The sequence below is a fragment of the Aulonocara sp. 'chitande type north' Nkhata Bay genome, linkage group LG15 (genome assembly GCF_057382095.1).
Source record: "Aulonocara sp. 'chitande type north' Nkhata Bay isolate Kocher_YH1m ecotype deep benthic linkage group LG15, A_spYH_male_GT1.1, whole genome shotgun sequence".
In the NCBI taxonomy this organism is placed as follows: Eukaryota; Metazoa; Chordata; class Actinopteri; order Cichliformes; family Cichlidae; genus Aulonocara; species Aulonocara sp. 'chitande type north' Nkhata Bay.
The window spans coordinates 20,903,991-20,924,813 of NC_141358.1; the positions used below are offsets into that span (position 1 = coordinate 20,903,991).

Genomic DNA, 20,823 nt, shown 5'->3' on the forward strand with positions numbered 1-20,823 from the left:
GCTAATGGAGTATTGTTAGCAGCGTGGACACCCAAATTTATAAATCCCATAACTCGAGAATGAGGTGACGAGGCTTTTGAAACTACTTCAATGTTCATAAAATATATCAAACAAAATATCACATATAATCATTTCTACTGAAAGCAGCTTAAGCTGTCCTTATGGTATTGACAGAAACCTTTACTGCTCTGTGTGAAGCTAAAATAACGTTCTGTGTTTGTTGTTGTGTTTGTATATTTTAACATTAATTTAATATATTTTGACATCGTTTAGTTTGTTTATCCACGCTACTTTCCGAAGCTTACATTGATGATAGCATGTCTGGAGCACCACGCAAAGTAAATCTGACATTATTCCTGCAGACGAGTAAACACCTCAAGTAGAAAAAATTAAACGGAGACAAGAAAACAAGTTTACATATCTTCAGCATTGCTATGAAGCTTATACACTGCAGCTGGTTTGTGTCGAGTGAATAACATAAAAGCAAATAGAAATAACCGGGGGTTAGAAACTAAGTAAGAGTGAGGAGAGGAAACTTTCATTTTAGACAGTCCTATTTTCCCAGCTTTTCCCAGCTTTTGGCAGCTGAGTCATATTTCACCGAGCAGCAGGCAGAGACTCAGCCGTAGCGCGTCTTGTCGAAGTCCTAGCGAGTTTCTCAGCAGTGACTTTCTCCCAGCTGACAGACAAAATTTGCAGCATTTTGCTGTCGCCTTATCGATTGGCCTGGTATCACTGTCATTTAAGCAAACTCCTCCAAGGACATGAACTGATCGATCGGCGGAGATGAGAAAAGATCTCTGGTACCGTGCAAACACGTTCACTCCCTCTTTCTCTCACGCTCACACCTTAGATGGATGAATTCGTAGCACTTTATTCAAGTGTAAAAAAGAGCTTGTAGTTTAGGCTGAGGGTAGCATTCATTGTATTGTATACCAAAAGAAAATCTTAACAGTGGCCTTTTGTCATAAAACACATGAATCTCAAATTTAACTGCTGGAAAAAGGTTTAAATTGAGACTCTAATAGCTGACAGTACTTTCTCTGATGAATTTAGTACCTGTACCTGTTTACATTCGTTTATGTCTTGTGACTCATTCTTGTGGTTTACAGTCTTTTAATCTGTGGTTTGTTCTCACTGTTCATGGTGGTGTGGTGGTTAGTAGTGTCATCTCACAGCAAGAAGGTCCTGAGTTTAAATCCACCATCTGGCTGGGGTCTTTCTGTGTGAAGTCCAGTGTCTCGGCTCAATAACAATAAATATGTTTTAGCTTTACAAATTTTTTTGACAAGATTTCTAAAATGTTTGTGTTTCTACACCACTAAAAAGATCTTTTGGCAGTATGCTGGTCTGAAGCATTCATGAGTGTGTTAACATACAGGACTGGACAGCCTAAATAATTTAAGAGCTATATCTTTGAGTCTAACACCCTCAGTTAGCATGTTAAATGTTGAAGTTTGTCAGAGTACAATTAGAAAAAGTCGGAACAAGTGCAGCTTGTTTGGGGGTGTTGCCAGGAGAAAGCTTCTTCTCTTCTTTCTTCTAAAAGGAACATGGATGGTCTGCAAAGTTGCATCCGAGCAAACCATAAGACTTCTGGAACAATGTCCTTTAGAAAACTTGTGATCAATGTGATTACAAAAATTGGAACATGGTCATTTTAGTGATGTTTAATTTACCAAGTTGAAATTATCACTAAATATGCACAAACGTGTTTTACTATCTAGAATCTAGACAAGCTGTTACCAAAGTGTCCTTGGTGTGATTCTCCATCACATGAATACCAAAATATATTTCATACCTACAATACATAAAATAAATGAATGATATTGCATTTCACAGACAGTGCTCTGGCAGTTCATTGGGTTAAATCTTAAGCTGATCCCTGTATATACCTGAAGGGTAACCTCACAACACCTTGACAGAGAATTGTAATTCCGCCTTAAGGCAGGACTTTAGTTAAAGCTATGTACTGCCTTACCGAGAGCACGTTTTGGGGGAAAACGCTGTCTGAGAGGATCAGTTAGGGCTGAGAAAGTCCCTTAAATTGTGTATACCGATGCTCTCACAGAGCCCCACCAGGCAGGATGGGTCTTCATCTAATGCTGAATATATGCTGTGTAATACTAAAATTAACCCAAATTTTCTCAGACGGTGCTGATCTACAGAAACTCTTTACATAGATCAGCACTGGCAGAAGATATTGGCTCATATCTGCAATAACCTTTAGAAGAATGTCTTTTACTGGCACACACTGTTCAGTGTCCGTGGGTGACAATGACGGCAATATTTGCAGGCTTTATCTCCCAGGCTGCACTTGTCATTGTTGTGGGTGCTAACGCATACAAACACGCACACAATAGTCTCTGCCTCCACATCTCTGCCTCTGACCATTTGTCAGGCAAATTATCATGATGAGTTTGGACATGGGCTCATTGGCTCATCAGGAACTTGACAATTTATGCTGGTGTGTGTGTGTGTGTGTGTGTGTGTGTGTGTGTGTGTGTGTGTGTGTGTGTGTGTGTGTGTGCAGGCCCAACAGCATCATGATTAGTGCATTTCATCTGCAGAAGTGTGCTGATGACTCTGATGGAGATTTTAGCTCGTCTAACCGTTACGTTCGCTTCGTTCGCTTCCTAAGCTGATGAGCGGCTGAGCCGAGCTGAATAATTTAGGCGTGTTGATGAGGAAAAGATGTTTTATTTTGGAGCAAACCAAATTTTTCTTGGCCTTATTTTCCTCTCTGCAGTTTGTCTCTGATCTTTGGTGCTTCATTGCTCATTTGTGAACACAGTGAAGGAGACTTACAGTGAGAGGTCCAAAGGAAAACATGGGCTGTAATTCTTCTTTCAACATTATGCACTCCACACTGTATATAAATGCCACTTGTTTTGCACATATTCAACTCTGTATATTTTATATATTTTATTATTATTATTATTATTATTTTATTTTATTTTTTTACTATTTAATTTGTAAAAATGTGTATACACACACACACACACACACACACACACACACACACACACACACACACGTAGGAAAATATTTAGTATACACATCCAGAAATGCATACACTATTATATATTGTACATATATTTATTCGTTTCAGGTTGGCCATTCTTGTATTTTGCTCGTTTGTGTTGTTGTGTTTGCACATCTCTGTTGCTTGTGGGGCTCGCACACAAGAATTTCACTCACATGTGCTGTGCCAGTGTGCCTGCACATGTGATGTGACAATAAAAGTGATTTGATTTGATTTGATTCTTGGATAAAACTACCCTGTATACATAAACTAGGCTGTGTGTGTGTGTGTGTGTGTGTGTGTGTGTGTGTGTGTGTGTGTGTGTGTGTGTGTGTGTGTGTGTGTGTGTGTGTGTGTGTGTGTGGATGGATTGCATGGGTGTACTGATGTTAGTCAATCTTTTGACCACAGAAGGAGAAGGTACAGTCACAAACAAAAGATATTTGCAGGTCCATGTATATCTTACTTGTGTAAATGTAAATTTGTCTGTGTTATTTTGTAAATACTAACGCTATTGTTTATTTCACACACATGGAGAGATGTGTGGAGGTCAGGGAAATTGCCTTTCATTGTTCTTGTAACAGTGACAGTAAAGAGCTATTCTATTCTATTCTATTCTATTCTATTAATGGGTAAATTGAAATAAAACAGCACAGGAGACAAAAATGAACAAAAAAGTTAGAAATTCTAACTGTAAACAGATAAAACAGTCTCCACACTCAGATAAGTGTCTCCGGTTACAGAGTTAAAGCACTATAAAGCAAGCACATCTGAAGCAGAACACAAAAGCCTCTAAGGTACATTCAGTGTTAACCAGATTACCAAACAACAACGCTACAAACAAGGAGACACAGGGCAGACTCCTCACTTTAAATCACTGCTATCTCAAATGACAAACTGGCAGCTCTTTTGAGTCAGCCGCTGTAATTAGTATTAGAGCCTTGGACTGGGACACCTGCCCAAGAAGTAGAGGAAGCTGGGATGAAGAACAAGTACACAGTAGGCACTAATTGGCCTACAAGAAAGAGTGGACAACAAGGGGGAGGAACATAGTCATATGGCTGTAACAGCTTGAAATACTTAAATATGTCAACAGCTATAAATTTTGGATAAACATTCATGAGCATCAGGGGACCAGTTCTGCTGACTTTAGTGATCCCCTGGCCTGTTCTCTGACACCACTATGAATTATCTATACTGGCATTTTTTTAAAGTCCAAGTCTAGCTGTAGCTGGATTTCCATTAAATGTAAATCCTATTAAAGACTAAAGACAGACCAAAACCTCACACACATCACTTCCTTTAAGTCAGCTACTAAACACACATGGCCTGCTAGACCATGGCAATCATAAACGTTTAGCAAAGATAGTACTTATTTGTCACCTTCTTGAACTCCTACTTAAAATGAGTTTTTCCACAGACCTGGGTCAGTTTTATTAAAGTTACCTCTTTTTGGTTTGAGATGAGCTAAAGCTGCTACAACCTGCAGGGGAGAGAGACGTTAAAGAGGAGGGAAAGCTCTTCTTCTTCTTGAAATTGAACCTAAAACCAGTCTGTGGCTGCTTGATTATGGCCAAAATCATAATTACTTTTTCAGTACTGATGATTTAAGGCACTTTTATTTTCCATTTTTATTTAAGTGGATTTCTATGAACTTTTACTATAATTGAAGTGAATAAATGTGTCCGATCAAATGTACAGAAAAGTGATGTACTGGAAGCAAAACAAGATGATTATTTTAAAACAGAATCTGACATAGTAACTGTGTGATTTTGATAATCTCATTTTAGTAACTGGTAGAAACCAAAATAGAAAATGAAACAAAATTTTAGTTAATTGCACAGCCATAGAGCAGTTTTACAGGATCATTAGCATAATGTCTTATTGGCATCTTATTATTGCCAGGACAGTAAATGGTAATGCATGATGTCAAAATCCATGTAATAAATGTTAGTTCATATCTATTGCATGTATTAAGATATACTATGTGCTAATAAGGTTGTATAAACAGTAATAATAGTATTATAAACATTAGATTAAGCATTTACCAACACAACTGTTTAAGAAACTTATTAGAGTTTCTTATAATGTAAATAAACCTCATACACTAATGTAACTTCACATTAATGGCTCTTTTTCCACAGTTAAACCTTTATTACTATTATTCGTTGCTTTATAGAATTAATAAACACTTTTTTCTTGTTTTTAATTAGACATGAACTAGGCTTATTTGCAGCTGAGGTATCTAAAATATAAACAAGTTAATCGAATGTTTCATTGCACACTTATTAACAGTTTAATTAAATAAAAGCTTTAGCTGCAATGTGAAGTGTTCCTAAATTAATACCTTTACACTGAAAATCAAAAGAGAACAACACAACCAATCTTGTACAACAATAATTTGAGTCAAAACGAGGTGATAAAGTTGGATTTTTGGCCAAACGAAAGCTGGACAGTCCTGTTCAACTTCAGTGGTTTACAAAATCAAATGAGAGGCTTCATCCCACGCCTGAGTATGTCTTTGATTATAAAGTGACTTATTTCTCTCATTGCACCGCTCTGCAGCTGTCAGCAAAAACAGGGTGAGTGTGTGGGGAATAAACAATGAAAATCTCAAAGACATCAGCACTTGTCAAGCTACATGCACTACATTTCTTCTCCCAGTAAGGCATGGCAAAGAATAAGAAGTGGGTGTCTAGTGTCAGTGAAAGCTTTTTCCTCCTTTTCTTTCTCAAATTTTTTCCTCTGCACTCTTTTCCAATTCTATTGATGGACTTTGGCCCAAGTAAACAAAGGCTCTTTAGCACCCAAACACAGTTCAATGTGCTGAATTATTGACTTGGTTTTTCAAAGAGGCAACGCAGAGCTTTGTTTCTCACGGCAGGGAGAGAAGCAGAGGACGGGTGTCTCACGGTTTTTCATGTGGAAACCCATGGAACCCATTTCTGTCCTCTCCCTCTCATTCTGCTCTGAGCAGAGGATCACAGCACTGTCAAATTATTGGATGGCCGCATGTATTTTTGGACAGATTTAAAGGTCAATCTCATGCACAACAGTTTGCTTGTGTTATTTTTATCCCCAGCAATACACAGCGTCAACCAATTTCTAATTCATCACTGCAAGGCATCAGATATGGAGAAGATATAGCAAAAAAATCCATAGTATGTTGATGTTTCTCTTGTAAAGGTGAAGACTTGCAAGATTTACTGTCAGTTATATATGAAACATTAATATCTACTATTTAAGTAAGTAAGGCTATGTGAAATTCATAGCTTATCCTTAAGAGATCACTGATACTTCTGAGTTATTAGAAACATTAAGCAATGGAATAGGAGGTTTTAGCAGCTTTATAGCAGCTATATACAGTACCACAGTTCATCTCTACTAATTGTATGTCAGTAGCATTAGAAATATTTATGCTACAGCAGGACTATCAAACTGAGGCCAAAATATGAAGTTAGAATTGCATTAAGTTCTTATTAAGTTCTTCATCATGTCTGGTCAGTCTGGTCTGCGTTCCCAGAAAAGCTTCCAGCAAACCAGCAAAAATTCAGCAAATTGTCTCACCATTAATCGTTTCAGTAAACCACAACAAATATTGGCAGTATGGCAGATAATCTTGAATTTGATTTTTGTTTTTTGTATTTTAAGTGTATTTTATAATGGCCTGAACATGACACTATAACTGTTGTGGCTCACATTAGGTCTTTAGGGTTCACAGGTCTTGAGACCAGTCTGCAACTGGTTTCTGGTTTCAACTTGTTGCTGGAGGTTGCAATGAAATATATAGTGCTGCACCAAAATCTCCTCGTGAATGCTTTATTTGTTAGCAGATCGTCATGGTTGTAGTTTACATGGAAGCCCCAGGCATGTCTGCAAACACTTATCAACTTCTCATTAAACACCAGTGAAACTATAACAAGTGCAACGTGTGTGTTTACAGTGCAAACAGGAAGTGGAGAATGCTCGCCTTCAAAGCAAAAGTTTTGTCCTTTCAAATGTGTTGATTGCAGCATTAAGGTGAATCTTTTATTTTGCAGCTGAATAGTAGAGTTCGGTTTGCGTCACTCGGAGAGTAACTGGCGAGGGTTTGGCCATCTTATAAACGTGAAGTATTTGCCAGCTTTGGAAAATTAAGCACGCATATTTTTATCACAGTCCTGGTGATTTTTTTTTCTTTGGTTAAAAGGCAAAAAGGCATTTAAGGACAAACCCCGTGAGGACTCCTCATCCAACTCGACTTCTCAAAATTGTGAAAAATTTTCTTTTCATTGATTTAGGGTGATGGTTGAACATTATAGTGGATGCTTCAAACACCTTGTCTATAACACCAAGTTTGCACTAAGTACCAGCTGTTCTTCATAAAGACTTCATTGGACTTGATTGTAAAAATATTGTATGAGAAGTTCTTTCTCTCCTTGAACCGCGTTGGGAGCTTCATGCTCAAAACATCAATATCACCTTTCCTTTTCATCTTACAGATTTATTATTCCGCTCTCATGTTTCTTTACTTTATCCTCATGCTTTGATGTCCTGCTGCTAGCTCCCGTATTAATATTTTAACACAATATGCCCAGCATAGCAGTCCTAGCATGTTAGCTGAATACTGCTGTTAATTGTCTAGTCAGGTGTAAAAAAAACAAAAACCATATCAATATTGTATGAAATCTTTATTATGATCCTGTACATTATCTAATGTGTTTCTTCCCTCTGTTGCAGGTTATCTATGCACTGAACACGAAAAATGATGAACACGAGGCAGCCATCGCTACTCTTAAGGAGGCTCATGAAGAGGAGGTGCAGCAGATTCTTTCTGAGACCAGGGAGAAGATACTCCAGGTTTGTGTGTGTGTCTGTCTTACTTTAAATTTATTAGGTTCTTTAGAACTGTGCACATCTAGGCATGGTCCCATATTCCTTTTATACAGAACAGACTTTCTCCTGGCAGCCCTTCCAAACTAATCATGCATATTCATCTTTGTGTAGTGGTTAACACATTGACCTAATGTGCAAGAGATCCCTGGCAAATGATTTAGAGTTGTGTCACAAAGGGCATCAAGCATAAAAATGTGTGCTAAATCAAATATGCGGATCCCTCTTCTGTGGAGATGCGTTGCTAATAAGGGAGCATCTGAAAGAAGCACAGGCCTCAGTTAGCATGATAAATGTTAATTGAGATGTAGAGCTATATGTCAGATTTGGAGTCTGAGATGTAGCTCTTGGGGTTTTTTGGGGTTTTTTTTGCAATTTCTCTGATTAGTGGTGTTACAGAGGTGCTCACACTTGTTGATGATTAATTAATCAAGCATTTGATTAGCATCTCCTGGCTGCTACTTACCCACTTAATTCCTATGGAAGCAGTGAGGGTGTACTTGGTTTTAGAGAATTATGAAACGCTAAAGATGGCGATCTCATCCCCAAAGAGCCATACAACATTTGAAACAGGAAATGGTTAAATCAATCATGTCATTGCACAGATGCATGCCCACATTAGAGTTTCACAACCATTTCAAAAGTCACGATATGTACGTATGCATAGCAGAAGTACAGCTTTATGGGGGAAAATCTTTTTAAAGCTTTTCTTGGAGTTTTTTTGAGCACTTTTCAATGGATTTGAATGATTATTCCTTTCATCCAGTATCTCAGTGACCATTACACTAAAATTCAATTATTCAATTCAAAATTACTCCCAAGTTGTGAGATAAGAAATATATAATGCTGAACAATCAGGTCTATAATTGGACAGTTAGTGAGGATATAAGTATAGTACATGTAGTAGTAGTAAAGCTGTACATACATTTAGTTTTCAGACAGAGGAGATGTTTGAGTTGGGGCTTTAGTAAAAGCTGCAGTTCAATCCGTTTGTTTGTGGATTGTTTGAAAATGTCTGCCTGATGGTAGGAGCTTAAACAAATTGTGTCCAGGGTCTGCAATGTCTTTGTCTTGCTTGGTCCTCTTCACACAGCCAGTGATCTAGAGATGTTGTTTCTGTGCCAACAATATTTCGTGCTGTTTTCATGACATGTCGGGGGGCTTTTGCTCCTGTCCACAATACAAGGAAGTGGTTTAAGAGCAAAACTGCTGTTACAGTGCTGTCCATTCATATTAAGTTCATATTATGAATCAAGTAGAAGCTTACAAGATATCAGGCTTTTAGATCTAGGAGTCTCCTTGCCAATGGTTTCTGAATAACCCACTGTTGTATACTCATAGTATACTCATAGGATCAGAAACTCAGACTCAGACCCCAATCCAGACCTCCTGTACGGGGTAACTGGGATCTAACACAGTGTTTGGCTTTTTAGTAACATGCAGACTTGGGGAATGCAGATAAAATGAAAGAGAGAAGACGGCGTTGTGGGAATCTCGTTAGACCAGGTTCATCCATGCAGAAAGGAGTTTCAGGAGTCTCAGGACCACTGCTGAGACATGTATTGTAGCAAGCACTCAGTATCCAGGAGAACAAAGATGTCTGCATGTGCTGATATAATGTAATGCAACCCAGGGCGAAGTCGTACTGAATCTAAACGTCTACATCTGACTCTTTAGTGGTAATATAAAAGGAGGAGGATGAATATTATGTAAGCAAAGCCTATTTTCGAAATTTAGATAATAGAAATGTATCACAGGTGTAAAGAGAAGCTGTTCTCATAGGCCTTTGTTCATTTTGACCTAAAAGATAAGATTAAGATAAGATCTACTTTATTTATCATAAAAGGTGGGAAAGTCGTTTGTTACAGCAATTAAAAATGAAATAAAGCGTAATAAAATTAGACGCAATGATATAATAAATATAATAACAGTAATAATAATAGGTGGACAAAAGGCTGAAGAGGAACTAAAGTCAACTTTATAATAGATTTCAACAGAAAACAGACATCATTATAAAATCACATACAGCTGATGATGTAGCTAAAATACATCAGGAGCGCTGCACTGTGATCACCGGTGAGCTCAGACCACATTTGAAATGAAGTCATCAATTATGAATCACGTGAATATTAATTATTTAGGCCTATATGTCACGTCATTACTCTTGATGACAATGCCTCAATGACGATGCTTCTCTGTGAGTAATGTGACCAACCTCGATCAGCTAAACTTGAATACGCAGACATCGCCTCACTCTGCTTCTCTATTAAGTTTCCCTGGAGGCAGTGTTTACTGGTGTGCTTTGAATGCAAATTTAATTAATTTAGCCGAATTGGATGTACCTATTTAATCTTTTAATTTTCACTTTCATTTATTGTCATAATGAGGAAAATCAAAGCCTAATTTAAATTCTGTGCGCATCAGCCAATCTTTTAAAGTAATTTTAATTAAAGCTGAAATCCAGGATGGTTATTTACCGGTGTTTGTATGCAATTTATGTCCCATAATATCTCAAAATGATCAAGTTTTGGAGGATATGAAGTGTACGACATATTGTGCCTTGTCAATCACAGAGTAAGCATCTCCACACATGCTGTCATTAAAATGCTAGATTTGGATGATAGCGAGCACTTCACTGAACTTTAAATGTTTGTCACAGTACAAGAGCAAGATCAGCGATGAGATGGACCTGAAGAAGCGGATCCAGTCTCTGGAGGAGTCAATGGAACTCCACGAGAGGATGAAGAGGCAGGCCCTGGCCGAGTTCGAGAGCTACCGTCAGAGGGTGGAAGACATGCAGCTCTGCACTGAGGCTCAGGTAAATGGAAGAGTGATGTGATGTCTGTGTGTGCTGGAGGCAAGAGGCACCTGTGTCTGCACTCACAGCTGCAGGTAATCGCTATTAAGTCTGTTTCTCTGTCCTGCTGTGAAGTGGAGAGTCTCTCTTTGTCTGCATCAACTGCCTCAGATTGCTGTGAGCGGTCAGGGTTCATTCAGGCCTCATTTTCATTTCTTTTTTCAAGGAGTCTGTAAATAGAGTCCAGATATTATTCAATACATTTTTAAATTTAGTCACGTATATCCACGAGTTAATCCAGCTACATGATGACTAGAATGAGCTCCGTTTACCTGGAAACACCAACGTCATGCCATCACTTAACAGATTTTCTTGCACATTTTAGTAGGTTTCTTTAAAACAAGTCAACCAGAAGAAACTCCCCCATAAGAATGTGAGATGATGATTTATTGAGAATGATTTGGCCCACTATAACTCCATTTTTGATTTTACTAAGATGTGAGCAGGGCCTTGCAGAGAAACAGGAAACAAGGAGGCCTGGGTCATCTAGTTAAAAGAGGAGTTGTGCTCATGGTGAGACAAAGGAAAAGTTGGATCAGAGAGCGGGAGAGACATAAAAGAGAGAACTTGGCTTGGTCTAACCTTTGAATGTGTTGCCACAGGAAAGGCCAAGAACCCATCAGAGCGAAGCGCATGGGGGAAATCAGAAAATGCAGCTTTGAATATTAGCCTAGGAAATGGGAGGCACAATTTTCAGGTTCTTGTCGATTGCCTTAAGCCTTAATATACGAAAATACATGGAAAGCAGCAGAGGAAGGATTTAGATTCTTTACTTTAGTGAAGGCAGCAATACTACAAAATAAAACTACTCTTAGATGTAGCTTAGTGTCCAGAACCAGCATTCTTTGTAATGTCGTGCAATGGGCACAAGTTGAGTTGATGGAAAAAAAGCCCTCGGCTTACTCGATCTACAACATGAGTTTATGGTCTCGTTAGATGAATAAAACATGAAGTTCATTTTGTAAATTAGGATCCTCATCACAGTGAAAAAGGAGGGTAGGGTTTGCTGCAGCTCAGGTATATACAATATTTCTCAGTTATCAAAACCCTGCCTAATATCTCCCATTTTAAAACACCAAGATGGTGAGAGCAAAACGATTCAGCAGGACCTCACTAACCAGTGGGTGATGCCACAGTGGGTGCACGGTGCATCCATCTTTTATATACAGTTATTTGAGTAAAAATACAGACGTATTAGTGCCAACTTTTTTGGACACAGCCTTAAATAGAGGCTTGCAACTAAAATATAAATATCAAAACAGATGATTACAATGACCAGAGATCACAGACATGCTGTAAGCACCCAGTGCACCTTTTCTATAGTCTTTCATTTTCAGATTCAGAAGCTGGCAATGTCTGTTCTGTTAATTAAACTCGAGGAACAACTGGTGTTATTCTGGTACTATTCCAAAGTAGATCTGCCTGTTAGGATTACAGTAACAGTAGACAGACCACAGACTGTTTGACACAATAACAGCTGGGAGAAGTGAACATTGCATTGAAGTCTTAGAGAGATACATGCACTCATCTTCTTCACATCTGCCTGGATTGCAAGTCAAATGCAGGATGTATTGAACAGCTGGATCTGGCTGCCTCTCGGATGCAATCACATCTAGTTTCTTCGATATCCAATAACAATCCAGTCCTGCTAAGACACATAAAGAGATATAATTTAAATTCGTTTTTTTTTCCGCACCTCGTGTAAGTAGGAGAGGAGTACCTCTCTTATTGCTATGCTGTAAATTGCCTCTGCTTTGTTGTTTATAAGTTTATGAGCAAGCCAGTGTGTATGAAATCATCCCCATGTATATGCTTGTATATGACCTGGGAGGACAGTGAAGCGTGTAACTAATCTCTAACAATAGCTGACCAAATGAACATAATTATATAGATTTATGGAGTGTGTGCAGCTCTCTGATAAAAAGATGCAAAGGCAGGAATAAAGAAAAATTGACTATATGCAGGAATTTATGATTTAGAGCAGGGATGTCAAACAAAGCAGCCTGGGGCCTGAACCAGGCCACCAAAGCCCACTGGATGGCTTTGAAAAGTAAGACACTTGTACGGACAGTTATCAGTACAATATACATCATCTCACAACACATCTGGACTGTTTGGTAAATGGACTGATACTTGTACAGACAAAAAGAGGATTGAGAAGTATCATCCACAGAATCAGAGAAACACAAATATAGAACAAGCCTGGAAGGAAAGAAAACTACTGATATGTTTAAAGACTCCAGACCAGTGGCTAATGAGGGTTAGAGTTAGAACAGTGTGTCGGGAGTATCATGCCGTGGGGAAGCTTCGCTACATCTGGATCTAGGAATCTCGTCAAGATGGATGGACTTGTGAATAAAGAAGGATATGTCAGGTTTTTAAAAGGCAGTAAAACAGGTCTGGGTCATCACTTTTCCGACACAACAACCCAAAACAGGCATTGAACTACCTCCAGAACAAAGTTAAAGTTACTTTTGCATTTTCTAGATTCACTTATTTACAGCACATATGCAATAAGACATACTGTTAAAATGATCTGAGGATGTTCATCATGTGTTTTGGAAATGGATATTTCACCACATGTTATTATGCAGTGGTTTTACTGATCTAGCCCATTAAATAAAATGACATCCCTGATTTAGAGTGACGCTCAAAGAAATAAAATGCAAACACCCAAAGGCTGTAGTCTCCACATATTAACCCATATTCATTATTAGCAGCGGTGGGCACCTGTAAGGCCTTATTCTGGTCAAGGGCACAGCGAGGGGAGCATTATCCTAGCATGTTTTGGCGGCAGGAGAAGCCAGGTCTCCTGGAGGAATGATTTGAACCAGGAACCCACTTGCTGTGAGGCCACAGTGCAGCAGAATGAGCCACCGTACTGATGGCAAATATGCAGATGTGTGTCTGTGTTTGTGCTTGTGTTATTATCCCTGAGTGTTTTTTTCCCTGATAACTGTCCAAGCTGTCAGTCATGGGTGTCTCCTACTTTTATCGTGGTTGATATGCCACTTCTGTACCCTTTGAGACTAGAAAATTTATGGCTAATAGTTAGTTGGTGCTGATTGTGTAATTAGCTACTTTAGAGAATGAAATGCAGTCAAATTAAATGAAAGGTATGAAAACGTATTAGTAAATCTTCCCCTGACAGATGGTTTTTATGTGCCTTAAAGATTTTATCGTAAAATGTTTAGTGTTTTTCTGATCAGGTACCTTAGAGACCACTTTTCTGCTAATCAATATAACATATAATATCAATGGATTGAGGCATTGTCAGAATGATAACTTCCTATGTCAATACTAGATGACATTTTTCTTGTAATTTTTGAACAATGACCTTCAGAGCATTTTCTGCTCACACACTTTGTTTCTGTTTAGTCTGCTGCTTTTTACTGCTAATTTAGAGCAGCCAGGTCGGCAGCCAGAAGGTCAAAATCCCCCAAGCCAGTACACCACCGCCTGGCTTAGACCTTTTGAAAAGTCACGCGCTCTGTAAGAAGCCTACAAAACCCATAAATCAATTCCCCTGTTGGCTCAGCCTTTCATTCCCGTCTTCTTTGGCAGCACACGCAGCGTGTGGTGTCCATGTCAAGGGAGGTGGAGGAGATGCGACGGTCCTTTGAGGAGAAGCTGCGTACATTCAGCCAGGCACAGGCCCAGTTCGAGCAGGAGAAGAGGGCCGCGCTGGAAGAGCTCAAGGCTGAGCACAGACAGGAAATCCAGGAGCTTCTTCGCAGCCACCAGAGCCAGAACGCAAACTACAGCAAAGACCAGGAGAAACTGGTACAGCTCCATAAAGCCGAGGTAACACACTCGCTTCTGCAAAAGTAGAGCAGCTCTTGAAAGCCAAAGCATCAAACTCTAAACCACTACAGGGAAGAAGAAAGAAAGTGGGACAGCGATAATTACCAAGTTTCCAACTCTTTGTTCTACCTTGCCTTTCCTTATACAACATTTTAACGCTAGTATAGACTACATGCATTTTATAATGTAATTTATAATCGTCTCTCTACAGCAAAAGCATCAGAGACTTCTGGTTGCTTAATTTTTTTTAAAATAAACTGACTCTACTTAATTCGAAATGTGCCGTTTCTTTGTGTCTCCATGTTGGACGTTCAGGTTGATTCTCTGACAGAGCGGGTGGAGGAGCTGAAACAGGACAAGAAGAGACTGGTGGAGGAATACGAGGCCAAACTCAGCAAGGTACAGTACATTAAATATAATAACCATCATTAATAATTGGTAAACAAACTGGTAAGCAAATATGAGTTAATAAATCATTTATTGGGCATTATATGGGTATTTTATTCAGATGCCTTCTGTGTTAGTCCCCCCCCCACCCGTGTGTTTTGTTTTCCTTCCACTTCCAGTTCTCTTGCTCTCGTTGTGATTGTCTGCCCTTCCCAAACTGTTCACATGTCCTTGATGCTATTCAGTCACTTCGTATCGCTCCTCCAAACCCTTTAACTGCTGCTAGGGACAATATACAGTAGTGTTTGTTTTACTTTGGAGATCCAAGTTAGTGGGCCAACTCTATCCAGAACCTGCAGTAGATGGAGAACTGGTACCACTATGTTCTAAGACTCTTAAGTCCATTGTTATTTACTCTATTTATTAATGTTTTCAGGAAAGCGTGGGTGTACTCTCCTTCCCTGCTCTCACTACTGCTACAGTCTAATTCTGTCTAGAGCCAACCCAAAAAACCTAATACTGAGTCCAGACTGAAAGGTGCGATCTTTTAAAAATAAGCCTAAATAAAATAAGGATTCAAGAGGATTCAAGCAGAAAAGGTTTGCACACACAGTGTCTCATCTGGCATTTCCAGAATCGATTCACTCCAGGCTGTGCTAAATGTCCTTGGATTAGTAATAGTTAAAAAAAGGCCTGAAAATTTAATTTGTTGGCACTATAGTGCAGATCTGTGTACAGGAAAAGCCATAGCTGCACTTAAGGACTGCATTTAGATGCTAGTAATTCAATAAAAAAAAGCATCCTCGTCGGCAGTAAACACTGTCAGGAAAGTAATTTTGGCTCCAGCTCTAAATGTTTTTAGACCTTTCGATATAAAATTCACATTGTCATTAAAAAGAGAAAACTGAGGCTTATTAATTAGTTTTACACCCTTCATGTTTTTGGCTTAAATCTTTTCCGCAGTGGTGAACACTTTCACAAGTGTGCGTTTGTCCCCAGGCTCAGGCCTTTTATGAGCGCGAGCTGGAGGCCATGAAGAGAACCCAGCAGCTTACCGCCGACAACCTCTTGGCATGGAAACGCACTGAGGCCGAGCTGCGACGGGAGTTTCAGACTCAGGAGGCGGCGCTGCAGAAAACCCTCGGAAAACTGAGGGCCGAGCTGGCCAGGGTGTCGGACGAGGCTCGGGAAAACCGGGAGAGGTCCTACAAGCTGCAGTCGTCACTTAACACTGCAGAGAGCACCGTCAAAGTGAGTGTGAACCCTCACCTGCTCATCCAAAAATGAGTCAACAGAAGGTGGACGGAGGCGAAGTAGCCGAAAATCCTGTCGTTTTAAGTGAGCTGATGTCTCTTTTTATAGACAGCTTGCAAAGATTTTGTGCCTGTAATCAAAGATAGATTCAAATTAAAACAGGGAACAAGGTCCGTGTGAAGAAATTCAATAAATGTATTCCTTTCTATATGGATAGTCACTTTATAGATTAAATTATGACGAGTAGATGTTCATCAAGCGGTCCAACCTGAGCCTGAGCCTTAATTTAACATTCATAGATTTCAAAAATGATATTTTTATATTAATGGGTCAAATAATAGGGGATCTCACCGTTTTAGGGCCTTCAGCTTGATTTTTTTTTTTTATTGAATGCTCCTACAAGAACTGACGATGAACATAGGAGAGCAATTAGCAACTAAAGCCAGGTATTTCCTTGAAGTAGGGAAGTGAAACCTAAACAGGTTGTATTCTGTGCTTGTATACATTTCAACCAAGTGCAAGGTGGAACTGAACTTTTTCACAGGGTATCAAGGGTTAGGGTGTGGTGAAGGAGGACCCAAAATTGTAGGCATGGAGGCAGTTTAACTAAAGGCGAGCTCTTTAATGAGCTGATAAGTAAACAAGACATGAGCAAAAATACAAAACCAAACAGGAAACTAAATGCAAGCTGCTTAAACTAACTCGGGCAAAGAAACACTCAAAAACTAAGCCTGGGAAACAGAACAGTAGCATAAATGGACCATAACATGACAAAGCACAAAGGGAGATACTGCATATACACAGGAGGGTGATTAGAAGAAGTGGAGACACATGAGAACACAGCTGGAGCAAAATAGACATAATGAAGAAAGGGAAGCAAGACTGCACATGAGACAATGACTATCAAAATAAGACAGGAAATCACAAACACTGAGATACTGACACAGTCATATGGTAGAGACACAGAGAGAGAATGCCCACCGGGGACCCTACGAAGGACATACACAGGTGAGACTAGGACATGAAAGGGAACTGACTAAATTAACAAAAGACTACGAACTAGAAACATAGCTCACTTCTCAAAACAAAATACAACATGCAAAAGTTCAAAAAAAACACAAACACTGGGAACAGACCCAGGGATCCTAACAGGAGGCTCGCTTTAAATTGGGTGAGGATGTCATTTAGCCATGCTGGGCTGTCTTTATAGAAGGATGGTTCCTTTGTGTCTTGATCTCAAACAGTGAAGCACAGGTAAAATGGTTCAGCTACGTGTCGTAAGAGGTCTGGTCTAGGATGTAAGAGTGATGGTAGCATGGAGAGAAACTGCAGACCAGTCCCTGATTCTGTAGGGAAATAATGTCATCAAACTTGGTGTCCTGCCTGAGTTTAATACATCCATGTTGCATAGTGTCATGCAGTGAACTTATAAGATTCCCCGGATCATGCAGTGTGCGGGTGCCTTAAAGGAGAGTGTTTGTTAAAACATTTAGTTGTTAAGGCAAATAGAAACATTCGCCAAATTAACGCTTCAAGTTGGCTGCTAGTCCAGGTTGTTCAGTCAATCATATACTTTTCATCTCTGTAATATTCTCGATATTTGTAATTGAGCTATTTGTATATATTACAGCTATTTCTCATATATTCTAAACTCTGTAATATACTGTATTGTTTAATTAGTTCAGTCTGTCACCGTTATTGTCTTGGAGCAACTGTAACCCACATAATTTCCTTAGGGATTATTGAAGCATTCTGATTCTGATTCTGATTAAGTCATTAGGATGATGACATGTCAGCAAGATTGTATTTAAACTTTGTGTCCCTGCTCGTCTTCTCTCTGTAATTTAGAGGAGGAGCAGATCAAAAATGTCCAAGCTGCTGAACAGTAAATGATTAAAAACAGTGTGCTGCGTTTCCACAGCCTACCTGTGTACTGAGATGCTTAACCGTACAGTCTACAAGTAATTTGTCCCATTATTCTAAAACGGTTGGCTGTTTCTGTGCCATTAAATATATTCTAGGACAGTTTAAGCAGACATATGAGCAGGGCCTTTCTGCACACTGCTGTCTCTCTACCCACTGATGTCTAACCAACATATGATGGACGATGTTATCTGACAGTGTTACCAGCTAATACTGGCCTGTTGCCGCTGTATAAGTAAGACTTCCTGTGAAAGTATCACAGAGCTAGCACAGACAGATTCACGTATACCTACAGCCACTTTAGAATCACTGTGTGTCTCAGGTTAATGGATGTAAGGTTAATGGATTCAGTTTTACTCCCCATTTGCAGCTCATGCTACCCTTTCAGTGGGTTCTGTATGGACTTACCCTTTCAGCATCCAGCAGGTTGGCAGCAAGCCACTTAAGAGTTGAGTTAGATTTGGATTACATTTTAGCTGCATGCTTAAGAGTTCCCAAACAAAAGCTTTCAAATAGACTTCTTCTGCTATGAGATTTACATTAGCTGCTAAATGTGGCTGTGACTCAAACCACTTTCTGCTAGACTTTGTACTCTCCTGGCTGAAGTATTAACATCTTTCCAAAAATTGGAACTTTTATTAATATTTATCAGTTGAAATAACTAAAGGGTTTTATAAACTCTGTTGTCAGTTTTTTTGCGTAGCAGCTTATGGGTCAGGTTGTAACACTCAGGATTTACAATATCACAGAAAGACGATGCTACAGGCTTCAGTTAGCTTGTTAAGTTCATGACAGTACAATTAGAAAAAGACTAAAGTGTTACCGATTCTCTCTAGAGAATAGGGCAGCGTGTCTTAGGGTTTCAAAGTCCACTCCTCTGACTTAAATGCCGTCGTGGGACCACAAACCTCGATGAACTAAAGCAACATTGCAAAGAAGAGTAGGCCAAAATTCCTCCACGATGACAAACCCTACAAGTTATTGCTGCTAAAGATGATCTTACGTTTTTTTTTAAAGAGGAATTCAAGCTATTTCCTATTATTTGATGATTTGATAGGCAAAATGTATCCATTATGCCTGAGCAAATGAAGCCCCCTATTAACAGAACCGGTTAAAGCAATATTGGTTATCTTCCTTTCGGATTTTTGGATTGCCAAAGTTGTAACTTTTTTTGTATTTGTTACAAATTACCCAAAATATCCAGCACACTAAGTCTCTATTTGGTATGACAGCAAAAATAGCAGTGCTGTGTTTATTTCCCAAGTCATTTTTTTTTTTCTAGTGTCTGACTTCTGTAAGATCTTTAGTGACGACGCCCGTGATTATCTTCGCCGTTGAAAATAAAGCTGACATGTGCTCCAGGGAGGATTGGCTAAGTAGGTCTGTTTTGTTTTGATGACTCGCTCTGAAGTTTATGTGGAATTATCACTGATTGCAGACAAAGACAGGAAGGGATCTCTCCTCCTTGGTGATGCTGAAATTGGGATCGAGGTCAGCGGTGGCTGTGGAGTTAATAATTTTAGCTATCAGAGCAATTAACTACAACCCAGATAAAGAAACGACAAGCAGAGCGGTTGATACCTGATGTAAGAAGGTAAAACAGATATCAGAGGATGGAAACTATTTGATCCTTTGCTGGTTTTGTCTTTTGTGCAGCTGAAATGTTATTGAGTTGTAAAAGTAATATCATAATAATCTCTTAATAACAGCCTCGGTATGTGAACAGATCTTTTAATCCTTCACGTCCTGCTGTGAGCTCATTGTTGGATGATAGATTTTAATTTAACCTTAACAAGCTCGCAACACAGGTTTGATTTACACCTCTTGTGTCTCGTCACTGTGCATACCTATACAGTTGCTAGCATTTGCGCAAGTAGAGGCACATTTTTAGACCCTTCACAAAATTAATTTGACTCTTGAAAATTAAAATGCTGCACTAAATCAAAATGTTCCCAAGTCTCCGGAGGCATAATTACTGTACTGGCACATACGCCATGTGGAGAAACCGTATCATCAAATATCGGCTTAACACCAGTGTGAGACACTTGCGGTTGGTGTCAGGATGCTGCAGCGTCTGCTTCACTGTTCTGCCACCCTCCTTTAGCTTATGATTTAGTAGGCAAATCTCCAGAGAAATGCAAGCAAATGATCGCTCAGAGTAACTGAGACAGACGTAATTAATGGCTCAGTGTTCACATGCTTCTGCAGGAATATGCATGCCAAAAAATTACAAATTGTCCCCCAAGTGAAATACTCCACTGACGCTGTGTTAAATTGCTGCTGTCACTGACCTTGGACTAAATATTTCACTTCAGGTAGAGCTTATCTGGACTAAGTCTATGGGAGCTTTTAGTGAGATAAAACAATAAATCACCTAAAGCACTATGTTCGGGTCCCTTTTTGTATTTAAATGAAAATGCAGGAATCAGCCTGGTCCAATCAGGAGGCTTGACAGAGGTGAGGCAGTACGTGAGAAGAACTCACATGTGCGCGTGTGGGTGTTTTTGTTGAGGTTTAAAGGGGATTAGAAGTGAATCAAAGGTGATCAGTGAATGTCATGACAATGGGATTCTTCTGTTAACTCAGATAATTCAACAGAGATACTGTTAATTAAAGCGTTTTCACCTCCATCTGCCAGCCTCATTCACACAAACAGAGGTGTACACTGCATTCGAAGGGACAGTTGTGCTTTCACTTGCCT

The 20,823-nt window shown here is 39.3% G+C and overlaps 1 protein-coding gene across 4 annotated transcripts in view; it reads left to right on the forward strand.

The window, feature by feature from the left end:
* The window catches only part of fam184ab (family with sequence similarity 184 member Ab), a 221,265-nt gene that overhangs the window by 88,036 nt on the left and 112,406 nt on the right, over positions 1–20,823 (forward strand). For all 4 annotated transcript variants that reach the window (XM_086264896.1, XM_086264897.1, XM_086264898.1 and 1 more), the window contains 5 exons: positions 7,745–7,864; positions 10,557–10,715; positions 14,319–14,558; positions 14,874–14,957; positions 15,945–16,196. In XM_086264896.1, the coding sequence (XP_086121022.1) occupies positions 7,745–7,864; positions 10,557–10,715; positions 14,319–14,558; positions 14,874–14,957; positions 15,945–16,196 (855 nt within the window). The remainder of the gene's footprint in view (positions 1–7,744; positions 7,865–10,556; positions 10,716–14,318; positions 14,559–14,873; positions 14,958–15,944; positions 16,197–20,823) is intronic.